This window comes from Oncorhynchus mykiss, chromosome 12 (assembly GCF_057628025.1).
Source record: "Oncorhynchus mykiss isolate SJ-2025 chromosome 12, ASM5762802v1, whole genome shotgun sequence".
NCBI lineage: Eukaryota > Metazoa > Chordata > Actinopteri > Salmoniformes > Salmonidae > Oncorhynchus > Oncorhynchus mykiss.
Window position 1 is genome coordinate 42300788 of NC_143033.1, and position 18650 is coordinate 42319437.

General features: G+C 44.8%; 1 protein-coding gene across 6 annotated transcripts in view; it reads right to left on the bottom strand.

The window, feature by feature from the left end:
• igsf9bb (immunoglobulin superfamily, member 9Bb) overlaps positions 1-18650 on the bottom strand; it is a 191733-nt gene that overhangs the window by 132194 nt on the left and 40889 nt on the right. For all 6 annotated transcript variants that reach the window (XM_090192514.1, XM_036937598.2, XM_090192518.1 and 3 more), the window contains exon 2: positions 3431-3622. In XM_090192514.1, the coding sequence (XP_090048640.1) occupies positions 3431-3622 (192 nt within the window). The remainder of the gene's footprint in view (positions 1-3430; positions 3623-18650) is intronic.

The following is an 18650-nucleotide window of genomic DNA, read 5'->3' on the forward strand; positions in this document are numbered from 1 at the left end:
TACCTCATAACGACAAAGCAAAAGCAGTTTAAAAAAAAACAATTGGCAATAAACAAAACCTGAAAGATCACATTTACACAAGTATTCAGACCCTTTACTCAGCACTTTGTTGAAGCACCTTTGGCTGCGATTAGAGCTTCGAGTCTTCTTGGGTATAACGCTACAAGCTTGGCACACCTGTATTTGTGGAGTTTTCCCCCCATCCTCTCAAGCGCTGTCAGGTTGGATGGGGAGCATCGCTGCACAGCAATTTTCAGTTATCTCCAGAGATGTTCAACTGGGTTCAAGTCCGGGCTCTGGCTGGGCCACCTAAGGACATTCAGAGACTTGTCCCGCAGCCTCTCCTGCGTCAGCTTGGCTGTGTGCTTAGGGTCGTTGTCCTGTTGGAAGGTGAACCTTCGACCCAGTCCGAGGTCGTGAGCGCTCTGGAGCAGTTTTTCATCAAGGATGTCTCTGTACTTTGCTCTGTTCATCTTTCCCTCAATCCTGACTAGTCTCCCAGTACCTGCCGCTGAAAAACATCCCAACAGCAATATGCTGCTACCACCATGCTTCACGGTAGGGAGGGTGCCAGGTATCCTCCAGACGTGATGCTTGGCATTCAGGCCAAAGAGTTCAATCTTGGTTTCATCAGACCAGAGAATCTTGTTCCTCATGGTCAGAGTCCTTTACATGCCTTTTGGAAAACTCCAAGCAGGCTGTCATGTGCCTTTTACTGGTGATTGGCTTCCGTCTGACCACATAAAGATCTGATTCGTGGAAGGTTCACCCATTTCCACAGAGGAACTCTGGAGCTCAGTCAGAGTGACCATTGGGTTCTTAGTCATCTCCCTGACCAAGGCCCTTCTCCCCCAATTGCTCAGTTGGGCCGGGCAGCCATCTCTAAGAAGAGTCTTGGTGGTTCCAAACTTCTTCCATTTAAGAATGGGGGTGGCAGGTAGCCAAACGGTTAGAGTTTTGGGCCAGTAACCGGAAGGTTGCTGGATCGAAACCCTGAGCTGACAAGGTAAAAGTCTGTAGTTATGGTCCTGAACAAGGCAGTTAACCCACAGTTCCCCAGTAAGATGTCATTGTAAATAATAATTTGTTTTTAACTGACTTGCCTAGTGAAATAAAGGTTAAATAAAATAAAAAAAGGTCACTGTGTTCTTGGGGACCTTCAATGATGCAGATATTTTTGGTGCCCTTCCCCAGATCTGTGCCTCGACACAATCCTGTCTCGGAGCTCTACGGACAATTCCTTTGACCTCATGGCTGGGTTTTTGCTCTGACATGCACTGTCAACTGTGGGACCCTATACAGACAGGTGTGTGCCTTTCCAAATCAAGTCCAATCAATTGAATTTATCACAGGTGGACTCCAATCAAGTAGTACAAACAAGGTTGATCAATGGAAACAAGATGCACCTGAGCTAAATTTCAAGTCTCATAGCAAAGGTTCTGAATACTTACGTAAAAAAAGTATTTCTGTTTATATTTTTAATAAATCTGCAAACATTTCCCCAAAACAATTTTTGCTTCGTTATTATGGGGTATTGCGTGTGGATTGATAAGGAAAAACATGTATTTCATACATTTTTAGAATAGGCCTTTATGGTAAAATAAAAGTAAAGGTGTCTGAATACTGCAGGTGGAGGGTTTACCAGTTAGACCAGCCTTGGGCACAAATTCAGAGAAAAGATTTTAGGCAATTACTACTGTAAGTAAAGAGGCTACATACAGTTGAAGTCGGAAGTTTACATACACCTTAGCAAAATACATTTAAACTCAGTTTTCACAATTCCTGACATTTAATCAGAGTAAAAATGCCCTGTCTTAGGTAAGTTAGGCTCGCCACTTTATTTTAAGAATGTGAAATGTCAGAATAATAGTAGAGAGAATTACTTATTTCAGCTTTTATTTCTTTCATCACATTCTCAGTGGATCAGAAGTTTACATATACTCAATTAGTATTTGGTAGCATTACCTTTAAATTGTTTAACTTGGGTCAAACGTTTCAGGTAGCCTTCCACAAGCTTCCCACAATAAGATGGGTGAATTTTGGCCCATTCCTCCTGACAGAGCTGGTGTAACTGAGTCAAGTTTGTTGGCCTCCTTGCTCGCACACACTTTTTCAGTTCTGCCCACAGATGTTTTATAGGTTTGAGGTCAGGGCTTTGTGATGGCCACTCCAATACCTTGACTTTGTTGTCCTAAAGGCATTTTGCGACACAACTTTGGAAGTATGCTTGGGGTCATTTGGAAGACCCATTTGCGACCAAGCTTTAACTTCATGATGTCTTGAGATGATGTGGATATATTGAAGCAACATGTTCCTACCTCATGATGCCATCTATTTTGTGAAGTGCACCTGTCCCTCCTGCAGCAAAGCATCCCCACAACATGCCACCCCCGTGCTTCATGGTTGGGATGGTGTACTTCGGGCTTGCAAGCCTCCCCCTTTTTCCTCCAAACATAGCAATGGTCATTATGGCCAAACAGTTCTATTTTTGTCTCATCAGACCAGAGGACATTTCTCCAAAAAGTATGATCTTTGTCCCCAAGTGCAGTTGAAAACCATAGTCTGGCTTTTTATGGCGGTTTTGGAGCAGTGGCTCCTTCCTTGCTGAGCGGCCTTTCAGGTTATGTCGATATAGGACTGGTTTTACTGTGGATATAGATACTTTTGAACCTGTCCTCCAACACCTTCACAAGGTCCTTTGCTGTTGTTCTGGGATTGATTTGCACTTTTCGCACCAAAGTATGTTCATCTCAGGGAGACAGAACGCATCTCCTTCCTGAGGGGTATGACGGCTGCGTGGTCCCATCGTGTTTATACTTGCTTACTATTGTTTGTACAGATGAATGTGGTACCTTCAGGCCTTTTGAAATTGCTCCCAATGATGAACCACTTATGGAGGTCTACAATTTGTTTTCTGAAGTCTTGGCTGATTTCTTTTGATTTTACAATGATGTCAAGCAAAGAGGCACAGAGTTTTAAGGTAGGCCTTGAAATACATCCACAAGTACACCTCCAAATGACTCAAATGATGTCAATTAGCCTATCATAAGCTAATAAAGCCATGACGTCATTTTCTGGGATTTTCCAAGCTGTTTAAAGGCACAGTCAACTTAGTGTATGTAAACTTCTGACCCACTGGAATTGTGATACAGTGAATTATAAGTGAAATAATCTGTCTGTAAACAATTGTTGGAAAAATTACTGTGTGTCATGCACAAAGTAGATGTCCTAACCAACTTGCCAAAACTATAGTTTGTTAACAAGACATTTGTGGAGTGGTTGAAAATCTAGTTTTAATGACTCCAACCTAAGTGTATGTAAACTTCCGACTTCAACTGTAGGTGTACAAAATTACATTGGTTTTGTCAACGCCAAAACGACTTTGACATCCATGGTTTGGGCTAATAAATAGGGAGAGGTGTCCTATTACCGGCATACTCCGGGCCCACATGAGGCGGGTAGAAGCGGAAGTTAATGAAGAAGGGGATGGGCACGCCAAACTTGAACCACTCCACCACATAGGGCTGGCCATTCAGCGGGTAGGCCACATCGCATCCCAGGATGACATTCTCTCCAGCGCGCACCGTCACAAACTGGGGCTCCTCTCGCACGCCGTGGGCACCTGGGAAACGGAGAGGGGGAGTGAATTGTGAGTATCTAGGAAACAGCTAGGGACGTTACTTAATTGTGGTGAAATAACCAACCGAAAGCAACCTAGAAGCAAGAGAGTCATCTTTCATTAGCATATCATCTACATTGTGACTTAGAGTGCCAGCATCAACCACAAACATGTTGTTTGTTTTTCACAGAGAAATGTAAGATTAGAAAGCCTTCTTGAAAAATGTTAATGAAGTACAATAATCACAAAACAAAACATGATATATACAGTGGTATATCCCTAGCTGTCGTGACATGAGGCTTTACTACGAGTCAGAGAGTCTGTACGTTTATTTACTGCACTTTCCTTACATGTCCTAGACTTGGATGGAACACATCTCAACTGCCTTATTGACAATACATCATTCTGCAGACACAGACTAAGGACGTGATGTTGTTGGTTTCACTACGATGAAGCTTTGTGTCCACATGTTGACCACAGGGCTATCCATTCTACCAGAGCATTGATCCTCTACTAATTCACGCATGGCTTGGCTTTACAACCGGAAGAGAAGTGTGCTTTCATTTTACCAGTCAATACAGCTAATTAAATGGTGCTCTGCTCACCCCCGTGGCCCATAGGGATGTTTGGGATTATTGGGTTTGTCTTTATGAGGATGACCCACTGCCAGTGTACTGCTATAGGAATGTGGTACGTCCATGGTGCCCTCCAGCCGTTGTATGCTAGTTTTTGTTTTGCCCTGATATATTTGATCATTGATCAGTTATTGTAACTTAATGACCAATGTCTCACCAACTCTTCATTTCCGCTACTGGGAGGGAGGAAATGAACTGCCTGGCTAGAGTAGGTACGCCTATAGTCAGGGGCCTAGCAAGAACCTCTGTGAATAGGACAAATCGAAGACAAAGATTGTGGATAAATGAAGATGGTTCACTCAGTCAGGCCTTTAACCGTTGGGAAAAATATGGAGTGTCTCGCTTCCTCTTCCATCTCTGTCAGGGAGCAGCAGAGACAATGATGCTTGTAAACCTTCACACATCACATTCTGCACTACTGCATGCAAACAGTAGGGTGAAAGAATGCCAGCAACCAGGAAAACTAAGTGAAGGACACTTGTTGAGAAGAGAAATTCTTGGCAAATCAATCCTAACACCAGATATATTGTATATACAGTGCCTTCAGAAAGTATTCATCCCACTTGACTTATTCCACTTTGTTGTGTTAGTCTTTAAGAGCTTTGCACACCTGGATTGTACAATATTTGCACATTATTATTATTTTTTAATTCTTAAAGCTCTGTCAAATTGGTTGTAGATCAATGCTAGATCACCATTTTCAAGTCATGCCATAGATTTTCAAACAGATTTAAGTCAAAATTGTAACTCGGCCACTCAGGAATATGTACTCAAAAGATATACGTGACTATTACTTAACTCACGTTTACAGCAAGAGGCTCAATTTCATGGGTGTGAAGCAAAGGAAAACTGCACAAGCTTTTCAAGTGCATATTAAGCCCCTATTCAGACTCATGAAATGCTTCAACAGTCACCTTGGCTGGAGGTCAACATGAAATAATAGCTTAATTGGCTTAATTACCTCACTTTGCACTCAACAGAGGATGGTTATCATATAATTGCGTTGCATTTGTCTAATTCTACATTGAAAGCAAAACAGCTTCATTTTGGGCAGTCGGAGGATGTTCAAACCCCTGTACTACAGTACAGAGAAATCAGGCACTTACATTGAACACTATTAACATGACAACAGTCATATTTACATTTACCAAAACATTGCTGTAATGTTGGATGGTGGTTTGCTATATGGATCTGTGTGTGTGTATTCTTCATTGCTTGGCGGCGACAGAGGCAGATAATAATGGGGGCTGAGGGAAAGCACTGCTCCCAGCAGTGTGTCCCCACACATATACCCAGGGCCTAGAAAGAGACTCTCCCTGCCTCCTCTACCTAGCCCAGCGCTATGTGTTGATTGGCTGCTGGTGACATCACCAGAGAGCGAAAACAGGTCCCTGGAAGGTATGACTTCACTGTTTATACTGATTAGAGAGAGGGAGAGAGGGAGGAAAACGAGAGGTAATCATCTCCTCAGTAAGCAAAATCTCCAGGATTTTACAAAGAATGACACAGTGGAATGATCAAATGCTTTAATCTCTGAGCTGCAGGAGGGGAGAGTACTGCATATCCTTCCAAAGATGTTCACAGATCGCATATAGAGGGGGCTCTAATGTTTGAGCATGGTGCAAGAATATTCACCCGATCGGAGAGAACAGATGAGACAGTCCTGCAATCATCCATTTAAAGCTGCAAAAAATCATGCACATCATCAGTCACTTTAGCAGACAAATTCAAGGAATACCAATAAAAATACTAATCTAACTGACAAGCCACTCGTTTTTGTTACTCCAACGTTCTATCACTCTCGGCTGTAAGGTCAACATTTGGACAGCTGTCACTCAACGGTGTTTCTGTTTGAAGTCAATGAGCCAACCCAAATGTTCTTTATCAGCATCTAACCATTTTTTGAGTACATTATGTCATTATATCAATAACTATTTATCCAGCACACCATTCACTTCTGAACAGAGCATGTGAGCGGAGTGTGCCCAATTTGACTGGAGTGTGGAGCGAGATTCCCAAAAGCTGGAGTGTCGGCCTTCTCGCCCACTCCAATTTCGCTCCAGTAGCGCTCACTCCACGACCTCAGGGCACGCCCCTGCTGTAGGCTATACCTCAGTAAGCAGTAAGTATTCTAAAAATGTATTCAAAAGTCACTAACAAGTAATGTTTTGTTTAATGTGTATTTAATTCTAAGTCACAGCCTATGCGCAATTTATAAAAAAAATAATGATTTAAATACAATGAAAATGTTTAAATGCTGAGCACTTTGTCCCTACCAGCTTATTGTGTCGCATTTGCAAATGCTTCACAATGTATTTCGTTTTAGGCTATAGCTTTGAAATAATTGAAATAATATACTCTGACCTACTTAGTGTTTATTTGCTGTTTAATATGAGATGTAACCTATTTGAAATGATGTTTGCTTCTTACATTCACATTTTCATGTTTATTCAAATACTTTTCATTCAAATCCGTATGGTTTTGCTTCAATACTTAAAAACCAATTGGTAGGTCCAGTCACAAAAATAGATGGGTGTTGGTTAAATTGTGATTTTAATTAATGGAGAGAATTTGCAGTGGGAGTTTTTTTTCCTGTGATTGCAGAACGGATGGCGCACCAGAACACTCCATGAGCGATGAGCGGGATTTCCAACCGCTCAACTCACATGCTCTGCTTCTGAACGGTTACTGAACTGTGCCTGAAGTTTTAAGCACCCTCAATCACACTCCTCGAGAGATTAGAAGTATATATTAAATATGCAGCAAGTGTAACAGGGTCAGGATTGCCCTGTTACAAGAAGTAAGTCATTTTAAGTGTTGCTCCTGCGTTGAATGTGCTCTCGGACTGATGTTTGTCTGGTTATTTTCAGGTTAACAAGCTGATTGAGCGAACACCCGTGCTCATCCCTTTAATCCTGACCCTGTTATGCAACACTTTCCCAACTCACTGAGCGGAACCATAGTCGAATTTTAAAGTCCATTAGCTAGCTTTCACTGAATCTACAGAATGATTCATTTCAGGAAGCAGAAATAAATCGTAGATTGCAGAGAAGTTAAGCTGAAATGTAAATTCTACAATCTACAGAAAATGCTTTGGTTTGGATGTTTCAAAAAGAAAGAAAATTAAGTACGTATTAACATAAACATTTTCAACTAATTTGATGATGGAGCACAGTCAAAATATATTCATCTAGAATACCCCAAAGGGTAGTAAAACGTATTAAATATGGCTTCTTTATTACCGAACCCAAAACTGCCAGAGGAGTCGTGCCAGCCAATAAAGAGCTACTTTTTACAGGCTGAGTACTTGAATATCAAATACAGCACGAAGCAGTTTTAGCTGAAAAGGGAAAATGTGCAAAACCACACACACTAGATTCATTGTGCCTGACTGTCGATTATCACTTGCAGGGTCAAGGAATCCAGCGGGAGGTGCCATGAAAGGGAATCAGACGTGAAACAGTCCGTTTGCGGTGTTGAGCTTGTCCAGTTCATCAAATGGGAAGGACACTGGGCAATTTAATATGCAATTGCGTCGCTTTTAAAATGTTTTTTTTTTTGCAATTGCTTTACCTTGGCGGCTCATCTGTCTATCAAATTGAAGGCTCTGCCTGGTCAATCTGTAGAGCATTTACTAAGATGCAGCCACAGATGTCAGGGATTTCATACTTCTTGCGCTTAGTGGAGCAGAGCTATTGTGAAGGAAGTTGTCAAGAAAGTGTGTTTGTTTATACAGGACCTACTGCCTCCACCTACCATGACAATCATGTCAATTCGGGGTTATACGGAGCCCTCCGCATTGTTACAACATTTGTGAAGTGCATGGAGATGCGGTACGGAGCTCGATTTGGCCTCTGCATGCATCCGTAGGCAACGCAATTACGTCACACCTTCCATACGAAGCCTCTGAACACATTTTCAGATCAAGCATAAATTGGCTTTTACAAGATCACGATCAAAAACCCAAATATCATGTTGGCTTGAGAAACTAATGAAGCGCAGCGGGAAGGGCAGGATTTGATCTACTTCGGCTCACATGCCCTCCAACGAGAATCACTCACTCATTTTCAATTCAAAGGAGACCCTGCCGGGATGCACAGAGAGCATCTAATCCCTCCACCATTACTGCTGCAGTGTAGTCATATCCATATTATCATGCTATGAATTTGTCTATCCAAGTCTACATAGCTAAAGAAAATGGTAATGTGCTGCTTGTAACATCACAGTGAGTTATGATACCTGTGAGATACATTCACAGGGCCAAGTGAGAGATTGTTATTCGAGTTACGTTTTGATAGTACCTTAGAGGAAACCTTGAGTTGAGTCTGTCTTGTGTACACGGCTTGCTAGCTGTCGGTCTCTCTGCAGAGCTTCACCCCTGCTACACTTGCTCTGCCCCGTTGCCAACTACCCCAGAATGGATAGCCCTAGTTCATACAGTTGAAGTCGGAAGATTACATACACTTAGGTTGGAGTCATTAAAACTTGTTTTTCAACCACCGGTAGAATAGAACAGCGGCATCTAGTAAGACAAGGGGCGGCGGACTATGTATTACTGTACACAACAGTTGGTGCACGATATCTAAGGAAGTCTCGAGCTATTGCTCGCCTGAGGTAGAGTTTCTCATGATAAGATGCAGACCACATTACCTACCGAGAGACATTTAATCTATATTCTTTGTAGCTCTTTACATACCACCACAGTATTCCGCCATAAGCAAACAAGAAAACTCTCACCCAGAGGTGGCGCTCCTAGTGGCCGGGGACTTTAATGCAAGGAAACTTAATTCAGTTTTAACAAATTTCTATCATCATGTTAAATGTGCAACGAGAGGGAAAAGAACTCTGGACCACCTTTACTCCACACACAGAGATGCATACAAAGCTCTCCCTCACCCTCATTCCTGCTTACAAGCTAAAATTTAAGCAGGAAGCACCAGTGACTAGATCAATAAAAAAAAGTGGTCAGATGAAGCAGATGCTAAACTACAGGACTGTTTTGATAGCACAGACTGGAATATGTTCTGGGAATCCTTGAATGGCATTGAGGAGTACACCACATCTGTCATTGGCTTCATCAATAAGTGCATCGATGACGTCGTCCCCACAGCGACCGTACGTACATACCCCAACCAGAAGCCATGGATTACAGGCAGCATCCGCACTGAGCTGAAGGCTAGAGCTGCCGCTTTCAAGGAGCGGGACTCTAACCCGGAAGCTTGTAAGAAATCTCGCTATGCCCTCAGACGAACCATCAAACAGGCAAAGTGTCAATACAGGACTAAGATCGAGTCGTACTACACCGGCTCTTACGTTCATCGGATGTGCCAGGGCCCGCAACCATTACAGACTACAAAGGGAAGCACAGCCGAGAGCTGCCCAGTGACACAAGCCTACCAGATGAGCTAAACTACTTCTATGCTCGCTTCGAGGCAAGTAACACTGAAACATGCATGAGAGCACCAGCTGTACCCAGAAGACTGTGTGATCACGCTCTCCGCACCCCATGTGAGTAAGACCTTTAGACAGGTCAACATTCAGAAGGCCGCAGGGCCAGGCGGATTACCAGGACGTGTACTGCAAGTATGCGCTGACCAACTAGCAAGTGTCTTCACTGACATTTTCAACCTCTCCCTGTCCGAGTCTGTAATACCAACAGGTTTTAAGCAGACCACCATAGTGCCTGTGCCCAAGAACACTAAGGTAATCAGCCTAAATGACTACCGACCCGTAGCACTCACATCTATAGTCATGAAGTGCTTTGAAAGGCTGGTCATGGCTCACATCAACACCATCATCCCAGAAACCCTAGATCCACAGATAATGCAGTCTCTGGTGCACTCCACACAGCCCTTTCCCAGCTGGACAAAAGGAACACCTATGTGAGAATGCTATTCATTGACTACAGCTCAGCGAATAACACCATTGTGCCCTCAAAGCTCATCAATAGCCTAAAGACCCAGGGACTAAACACCTCCCTCTGCAACTGGATCCTGGGCTTCCTGACGGGCCGCCCCCAGGTGGTAAGGTTAGGTAACAACACATCCGCCACGCTGATCCTCAACACAGGGGTCCCTCAGGGTTGCGTGCTCAGCCCCTCCTGTACTCCCTGTTCACTCATGACTGCACGGCCAGGCATGACTCCAACACCATCATTCAATTTTCAGATGACACAACAGTGGTAGGCCTGATCACCGACAACAACGAGACAGCCTATAGGGAGTAGGTCAGAGACCTGGCCATGTGGTGCAAGGACAACAACCTCTCCCTCAAAGTGATCAAGACAAAGAAGATGAAAAAGAGGACAGAGCACGCCACCATTCTCAACAACGGGGCTATAGAGGAGCAGGTTGAGAGCTTCAGGTTCCTTGGTGTCCACATAACTAACAAGGTCCAAGCACACCATGACAGTCGTGAAGAGGGCATGACAAAACCTATACCCCCTCAGGAAACTAAAAAGATTTGGCATGGGTCCTCAGATCCTCAAAAGGTTCTAGAGCTGCACCATCGAGAGCATCCTGGTTGCATCACTGCCTGGTATGGCAACAGAGGGTAGTGCGAATGGCCCAGTACATCACTGGGGCCAAGCTTCCTGCCATCCAGGACCTCTATACCAGGCGGTGTCAGAGGAAGGCCCTAAAAATTGTCAAAGATTCCAACCACCCTAGTCATAGACTGTTCTTTGACTAGGGTGGTATTGATGGTATTGATGGTATTGATGCTCATTATCTCTGCCCTAACAACTTCGCTAATAAAAATTGACACTATTTTGCAGTGCTCCTTTGCTCTTCGAATGTGGACAGATCGTATCTCACATAAGCGCCTATAAATAACCATAGTAATAACCGCAGAGTAGCATGTTAGCGTTGATGGACCTCAAATTACGAAGGAGAGGAGGAAGCAGTGCACAACTCAGCCACTCAGCGTTGATTAGCATTTTAGCGCCCAATGAGCGGCTGCTCGTTTGTGTGGCTTGATTGCTTCACCTTAACCAGTTCACGACTTCTGCAGGGGCATCCTTTATGATGGATATTGCTTCTGACAGCTCTGTTAATGCTATCTCCTTGGCCCTCTTCCCTCCACTTCGCCCCTGCCATCTCATTCCACTATAATGCTTTTATATGGTGTGCATGACTTTGCAGTTGCCCTGTTGATTCATGGTGGCCTACAATTCTCAGAGGGCCTTGGTCACTGTTGATACTGAGTAAAACAAACTATGTTATTGGACTAAGGTCAGACAAAGGGGTTGTTAATAGTTCAGGAAAGGGTGCTTGTGCTGGTTTCTAAGCTTTACTGACCATCTGAAACTTTACAATAAAGCCAGCAGGTCAGAAAACACTGCAACAAAGGAGAATTTAATTGAAATAAACAGTATGTTGACAGTAAAATAGTAATCTTACTCCCCACTTGAATTTGCATACAGTGCTATTTATCACAATCAAGCTTTGGGAATTGCAGGCAGTGAACAGTATACCATAAACTGCAGATGAATGTTAAGTCTTGGGACAGTTGAGACAATACCAAAGCATCATTGAAAACATGTTTTTATAAATGTTAGCAAATTGATTGTAAATGAAATACATAAATACCTAAATTACATAAGCATTCACACCCGAGTCAATACTTTGTAGAGCATCTTTGTCAGCGATTTACAGCTGTGAGTATGAAATCGCTGGTGGCTGTTGATCCTTGCTAGACATCTGTTTCAAAGTCTTGCCATAGATTTTCAAGCCAATTTAAGTCAAAACTGTAACTAGGCCGTGTGTTTTAGGTTATTGTCCTGATTCAAAATTCATAGGGCACTCGCACATCTGAGCAATCTTTTTTGCAGGTGCATGGCAACAGTTGGACAAGATGAAGGAAAAAGGAAACCGCACACTGCTCTTGGTAGTATCACTGATCTTTAATAAGCTTACGTATCGGCCTCACGGCTTCATCAGAGCTTTTGTGATTTTTTTTACATTTGCACCCTTATGTAGACCTAGCCTCTCTTTTACTCAGAGTATTATTATCACCTCCCCTGTCTGATATCTTAACTTTCTCTATGCCGCAAAAATCTAAAAAGGTAGAAATGACATGCTTCAGGTCATTAAAATGTACTACGACTGGATAATCCCTATCATTTCTCCTGATTGAACTTTTATGTTCACTGATTCTCTTGTTTGAGAGAACGAGAGGTTTTACCTACATAGCACATGGACATTTAACATTGTAAATAACATTGGCGGTGGAGCGTCTTATTTACATACTTTATTCTAATATTTATGAAATGCATATTGTTATATTTGGTAGCACTTTTTTGTTTTTCCTTAGCCTCCAACCCCTTTCGATGCGTGGAACGTATGTGGGTAGGGCTAGGTCTACATTCGGGTTAAAAAAAAAATTTAAACTCACAAAAGCTTGGACGAAGGCCGTGAGGCCGATACATAAGCTTATTAAAGATCAGTGATACTATCAAGAGCAGTGTGCGGTTTCCTTTTTCCCTCAGGTTATTGTCCTGATGAAAGGGGAATTAATCCCCCAGTGTCTGGTAGAAAACAGACTGAACCAGGTTTTCCTCTAGCATTTTGCCTGTGCTTAGCCCCATTATGTTTCTTTATCCTAAAAAACTCCCCAGTCCTTAATGATTACAAGAATATCCATAACATAATGCAGCCACTGCTATGCTTGAAAATATGAAGATGATCACCAGTAATGTGTTGTATTGGATTTGTCCCAAACATAATACTTTGTATTGAGGACAAAAAGTGAATTGCTTTGCCACATTTTTTTTTGCAACAAAAATAAACACAACATGGAACAATTTCAAATATTTTACTGAGTTACAGTTCACATAAGGAAATTAGTAAATTTAAATGAATTCACGAGGCCCTAATCTATGGATTTCACATGACTGTGAATACAGATATGCATCTGTGGGTCACAGGTACCTTAAAAAAAAGATAAGGGCGTGGATCAGAAAACCAGTCAGTATCTAGTGTGACCACCATTTGCCTCATGCAGCATGACATATCTCCTTCACAGAAAGTTGACCAGGCTATTGATTGTGGCCTGTGGAATGTTATCCCACTCCTCATCAATGGCTGTGCAAAGTTGCTGGATATTGGAAGAAACTGGAAAACCCTGTCATACAAGCCAATCTAGAGCATACCTGTAACGGTTTTCTTCGTGAGAAGGAGAGTCGGACCAAAATGCAGCGTGTAGATTGCGATTCATGTTTAATGAAAAACCACACTAAACACAAACACTACAAAAACAATAAACGTAACGAAAACCTAAACAGCCTATCTGGTGAAAACACATAGACAGGAACAATCACCCACAAACACACAGTGAAACCCAGGCTACCTAAATATGGTTCCCAATCAGAGACAATGACGAACACCTGCCTCTGATTGAGAACCATATCAGGCCGAACATAGAACTAGACAAACTAGACATGTAACATAGAATGCCCACTCAGATCACACCCTGACCAATCAAAACATAGAAAATACAAAGTAAACTATGGTCAGGGCGTGACAGTACCCCCCCCCCCAAGGTGCGGACTCCGGCCGCAAAACCTGAACCTATAGGGGAGGGTCTGGGTGGGCATCTGTCCGCGGTGGCGGCTCTGGCGCTGGACGTGGACCCCACTCCATGACAGTTTTAATCCCCCTCCTAAACGTCCCTAAATAGGTTACCCACCACAATGATAACATGGGACAGAGGGACAGCTCGGGACAGAGGTAACTCGGGACAGATGGGTAGCTCAGCACTGAGAGGAAGCTCAGCACTGAGAAGAAGCTCAGCACTGAGAGGAAGCCCAGGCAGGTAGTAGAAACTACCAGAACCTGGCTGGCTGGCGGTTTCAGCAGATCCTGGTCGACTAGCAGATCTGGAAGAATCTGGTCGACTGGCGGATCTGGGAGAATCTGGTCGACTGGCGGATCTGGGAGAATCTGGTCGACTGGCGGATCTGGGAGAATCTGGTCGACTGGCGGATCTGGGAGAATCTGGTCGACTGGCGGATCTGGGAGAATCTGGTCGACTGGCAGATCTGGAAGAGTCTGATCGACTGGCAGATCTGGAAGAGTCTGGTCGACTGGCAGATCTGGAAGAGTCTGGTCGACTGGCAGATCTGGAAGAGTCTGGTCGACTGGCAGATCTGGAAGAGTCTGGCCGACTGGCAGATCTGGAAGAGTCTGGCCGACTGGCAGATCTGGAAGAGTCTGGTCGACTGGCAGATCTGGAAGAGTCTGGACGACTGGCAGCTCTGGCTGCTCCATGCTGACTGGCTGCTCCATGATGACTGGCAGCTCTGGCTGCTCCATGCTGACTGGCTGCTCCATGCTGACTGGCAGCTCTGGCTGCTCCATGCTGACTGGCTGCTCCATGCTGACTGGCAGCTCTGGCTGCTCCATGCTGACTGGCTGCTCTGGCTGCTCCATGCTGACTGGCTGCTCCATGCTGACTGGCGGCCCTGGCTGCTCCATGCTGACTGGCGGCCCTGGCTGCTCCATGCTGACTGGCTGCTCCATGCTGACTGGCAGCTCTGGCTGCTCCATGCTGACTGGCTGCTCCATGCTGACTGGCTGCTCCATGCTGACTGGCGGCCCTGGCTGCTCCATGCTGACTGGCGGCCCTGGCTGCTCCATGCTGACTGGCGGCCCTGGCTGCTCCATGCTGACTGGCGGCCCTGGCTGCTCCTTGCAGACTGGCAGCTCTGGCGGCTCCTTGCAGACTGGCAGCTCTGGCGGCTCCTTGCAGACTGGCAGCTCTGGCGGCTCCTTGCAGACTGGCAGCTCTGGCGGCTCCTTGCAGACTGGCAGCTTTGGCGGCATCCTGCAGACAGGCAGCTCTGGCGGCTCCTTGCAGACTGGCAGCTCCTTGCAGACTGGCAGCTCTATGCAGACTGGCAGCTCCTTGCAGACTGGCAGCTCCTTGCAGACTGGCAGCTCCTTGCAGACTGGCAGCTCCTTGCTAACTGGCAGCTCTAAACAGGCGGGAGACTCCGGCAGCGCTGTAGAGAAGGAAGGCTCTAACAGCGCTAAACAGGCGGGAGACTCCGACAGCGCTGGAGAGGTGGAGGGCTCCGACAGCGCTGGACAGGCGAGGCGCACTGTAGGCCTGATGCGTGGTGCTGGCACTGGTGGTACTGGGCCGAGGACACGCACAGGAAGCCTGGTGCGGGGAGCTGCTACCGGAGGGCTGGGGTGTGGAGGTGGTACTGGAAAAACCGGACCGTGCAGGCGCACTGGAGCTCTTGAGCACCGAGCCTGCCCAACCTTCCCTGGTTGAATGCTCACGGTCGCCCTGCCAGTGCGGCGAGGTGGAATAGCCCGCACTGGACTATGCAGGCGAACCGGAGACACCGAGCGCAAGGCTGGTGCCATGTAAACCGGCCCAAGGAGACGCACTGGGGACCAGCTGCGTAGAGCCGGCTTCATGGCATTAGGCTCAACGCTCAATCTAGCCCGGCAGACACGCGGAGCTGGAATATACCGCACCGGGCTATGCACCCGCACTGGAGACACCGTGCGCACCACTGCATAACACGGTGCCTGTCCGGTCTCTCTAGCCCCCCGGTAAGCACAGGGAGTCTGCCCAGGTCTCCTACCTGGCATAGCCATACTCCCTGTTAGCCCCCCCCCAAGAAATTTTTGGGGCTGCCTCTCAAGCTTCCATCCGCGTCGCCGAGCTGCCTTCTCATACCAGCGCCTCTCTGCTTTCACCGCCTCCATTCTACGGTAACCTTCCTCGCACTGCTCCAGCGAATCCCAGGCGGGCTCCGGCACTCTCCCTGGGTCGGCCGCCCACCTGTCGATCTCCTCCCAAGTAGTATACTCCATACTGTACTCCTCTTTGGGCTGTTCCTGTTGTTTCTTCTCCCGCTGCACCTTAGTGCGGCTACACTCCCCTGGTTTAGCCCAGGGTCCTCTCCCGTCGAGGATTTCCTCCCATGTCCAGAAATCCTTATTGCGCTTCTCCTCGCGCTGCTCCTGCCTGTTGACACGCTGCTTGGTCCTTTTGTGGTGGGTGATTCTGTAACGGTTTTCTTCGTGAGAAGGAGAGTCGGACCAAAATGCAGCGTGTAGATTGCGATTCATGTTTAATGAAAAACCACACTAAACACAAACACTACAAAAACAATAAACGTAACGAAAACCTAAACAGCCTATCTGGTGAAAACACATAGACAGGAACAATCACCCACAAACACACAGTGAAACCCAGGCTACCTAAATATGGTTCCCAATCAGAGACAATGACGAACACCTGCCTCTGATTGAGAACCATATCAGGCCGAACATAGAACTAGACAAACTAGACATGTAACATAGAATGCCCACTCAGATCACACCCTGACCAATCAAAACATAGAAAATACAAAGTAAACTATGGTCAGGGCGTGACAATACCAAACATGCTCAATCAGTGACATCTCTGGTGAGTACGCAGGTCATGGAAGAACTGGGACATTTACAGCTTCCAGGAATTGTGTACAGATCCTTGCAACATTGGCCCATGTATTATGCTGAAACATGAGGTGATGGCGGCGGATGAATGGCACGACAATGGTCCCTATGGATATCTCTGTGCATTAAAATTGTCATAGATACAGTGCCTTGCGAAAGTATTCGGCCCCCTTGAACTTTACGACCTTTTGCCACATTTCAGGCTTCAAACATAAAGATCTAAAACTGTATTTTTTTGTGAAGAATCAACAACAAGTGGGACACAATCATGAAGTGGAACGACATTTATTGGATATTTCAATTTTTTTTAACAAATCAAAAACTGAAAAATTGAAAACATTGACATCAGCAAACCACTCGCCCACACGATGCCATACACGTGGTATGCGGTTATGAGGTCGGTTGGACGTACTGCCAAATTCCCTAAAACGACGTGAGAGGCAACTTATGGTAGGGAAATTAACATTAAATTGTCTGACAACAGCTCTGGTGGACATTCCTGCAGCCAATTGCACGCTCCCTCAAAACATCTGTGGCATTGTGTGACAAAACTGCACATTTTAGAGTGGCCTTTTATTTTCCCCAGCATGAGGTGCACCTGTGTAATGATCATGCTGTTTAATCAGCTTCTTGGTATGCCAAATCAGTCAGGTGGATGGATTGTCTTGGCAAAGGAGGAAATGCTCACTAACAGAGATATAAAAAAAATGGGTGCACAAAATTTGAGAGAAATAAGCTTTTTTGTGTATATGGAACATTTCTGGGATATTTTATTTCAGCGCATGAAACATGGGACCAAAACATGTTGTGTTTATATTTTTACCTATCTCAGCCATTAAACTCTGTAACTGTTTTAAAGTCACCACTGGCCTCATGGTGAAATCCCTAAGCGCTTTCCATCCTCTCCGGCAACTGAGTTAGGAAGGACGCTTGTATCTTTGTAGTGACTGGGTTTATTGATACACCGATATCCAATGTCTGCTTTTTTGGTTTGTTTTACCAAACTACCAATAGGTAGTTGCAGATTGTAAAACCTTCTTTGCAGATTGTAAAACCTCCCTGGTCATTGTGGTTGAATCTGAGGGACCTTACAGATAATTGTATGTGTTGTATGAGTGGTGTAGAGCGATGAGGTAGGCTTAGATCTATAAACATTTTTAACACTATTATTATTGCTATTATCAGTCTAACTTATGTGACTTGTTAAGTGACTTGTTACTCCTGAACTTTTTTAGGCTTGCCATAACAAAGAAGAGATTGACATCTCAGCATTTCATTTTTAAATTCATTTGTAAAATATTTGAAAAACATATTTCCATTTATAGGGTATTGTGTGTAAGCCAGTGCCCCAAAAATCTTAATTGTAATCCATTTTAAATTGAAGCTGTAACACAACAAAATGTGGAAAAAATATAATGGTGTGAATACTTTCTGTAGGCACTGTATCGAAAATACACTTGTCAGTAGTCAACTGTATTCATGAGGCAACAGGGAACTTGCATGCAGAGATTTTGGAGAAAGTAGTATTTGAACTGGTTGCCAGCTTCCATTTAAGATCCCACCATGGAATGTCTTTGAAGAGGTCAAAGAAACTGGGTCTGATTTTGAGCCTCTTACCCCCTGGTGTCTGGCCAGAATTAAGGGCAGATGGCGGAGGGTGGATCAGCAGGCCTCTACTCCACTAAGGTTGGATACTCACAGGACAGTGGCTAAGTCCCGATTCTCCACCATTCTCCCGAAGTCTGCACTCAAACTTTCTTGCATGGCTTTTTTTACAAAAAAAGCTTGCACAATTCCTGTGCTTTTAAATCCATGATGAGTGTGCAAGTGGACACTTCTGAAAAATGTTGGAGAACCAGCACAGTCAGTGCAACTCCAAGGCCAAACAGAAACTATATCTGCATATGCTCTCTTCAAAGACAACACAGCAGAGGGTTT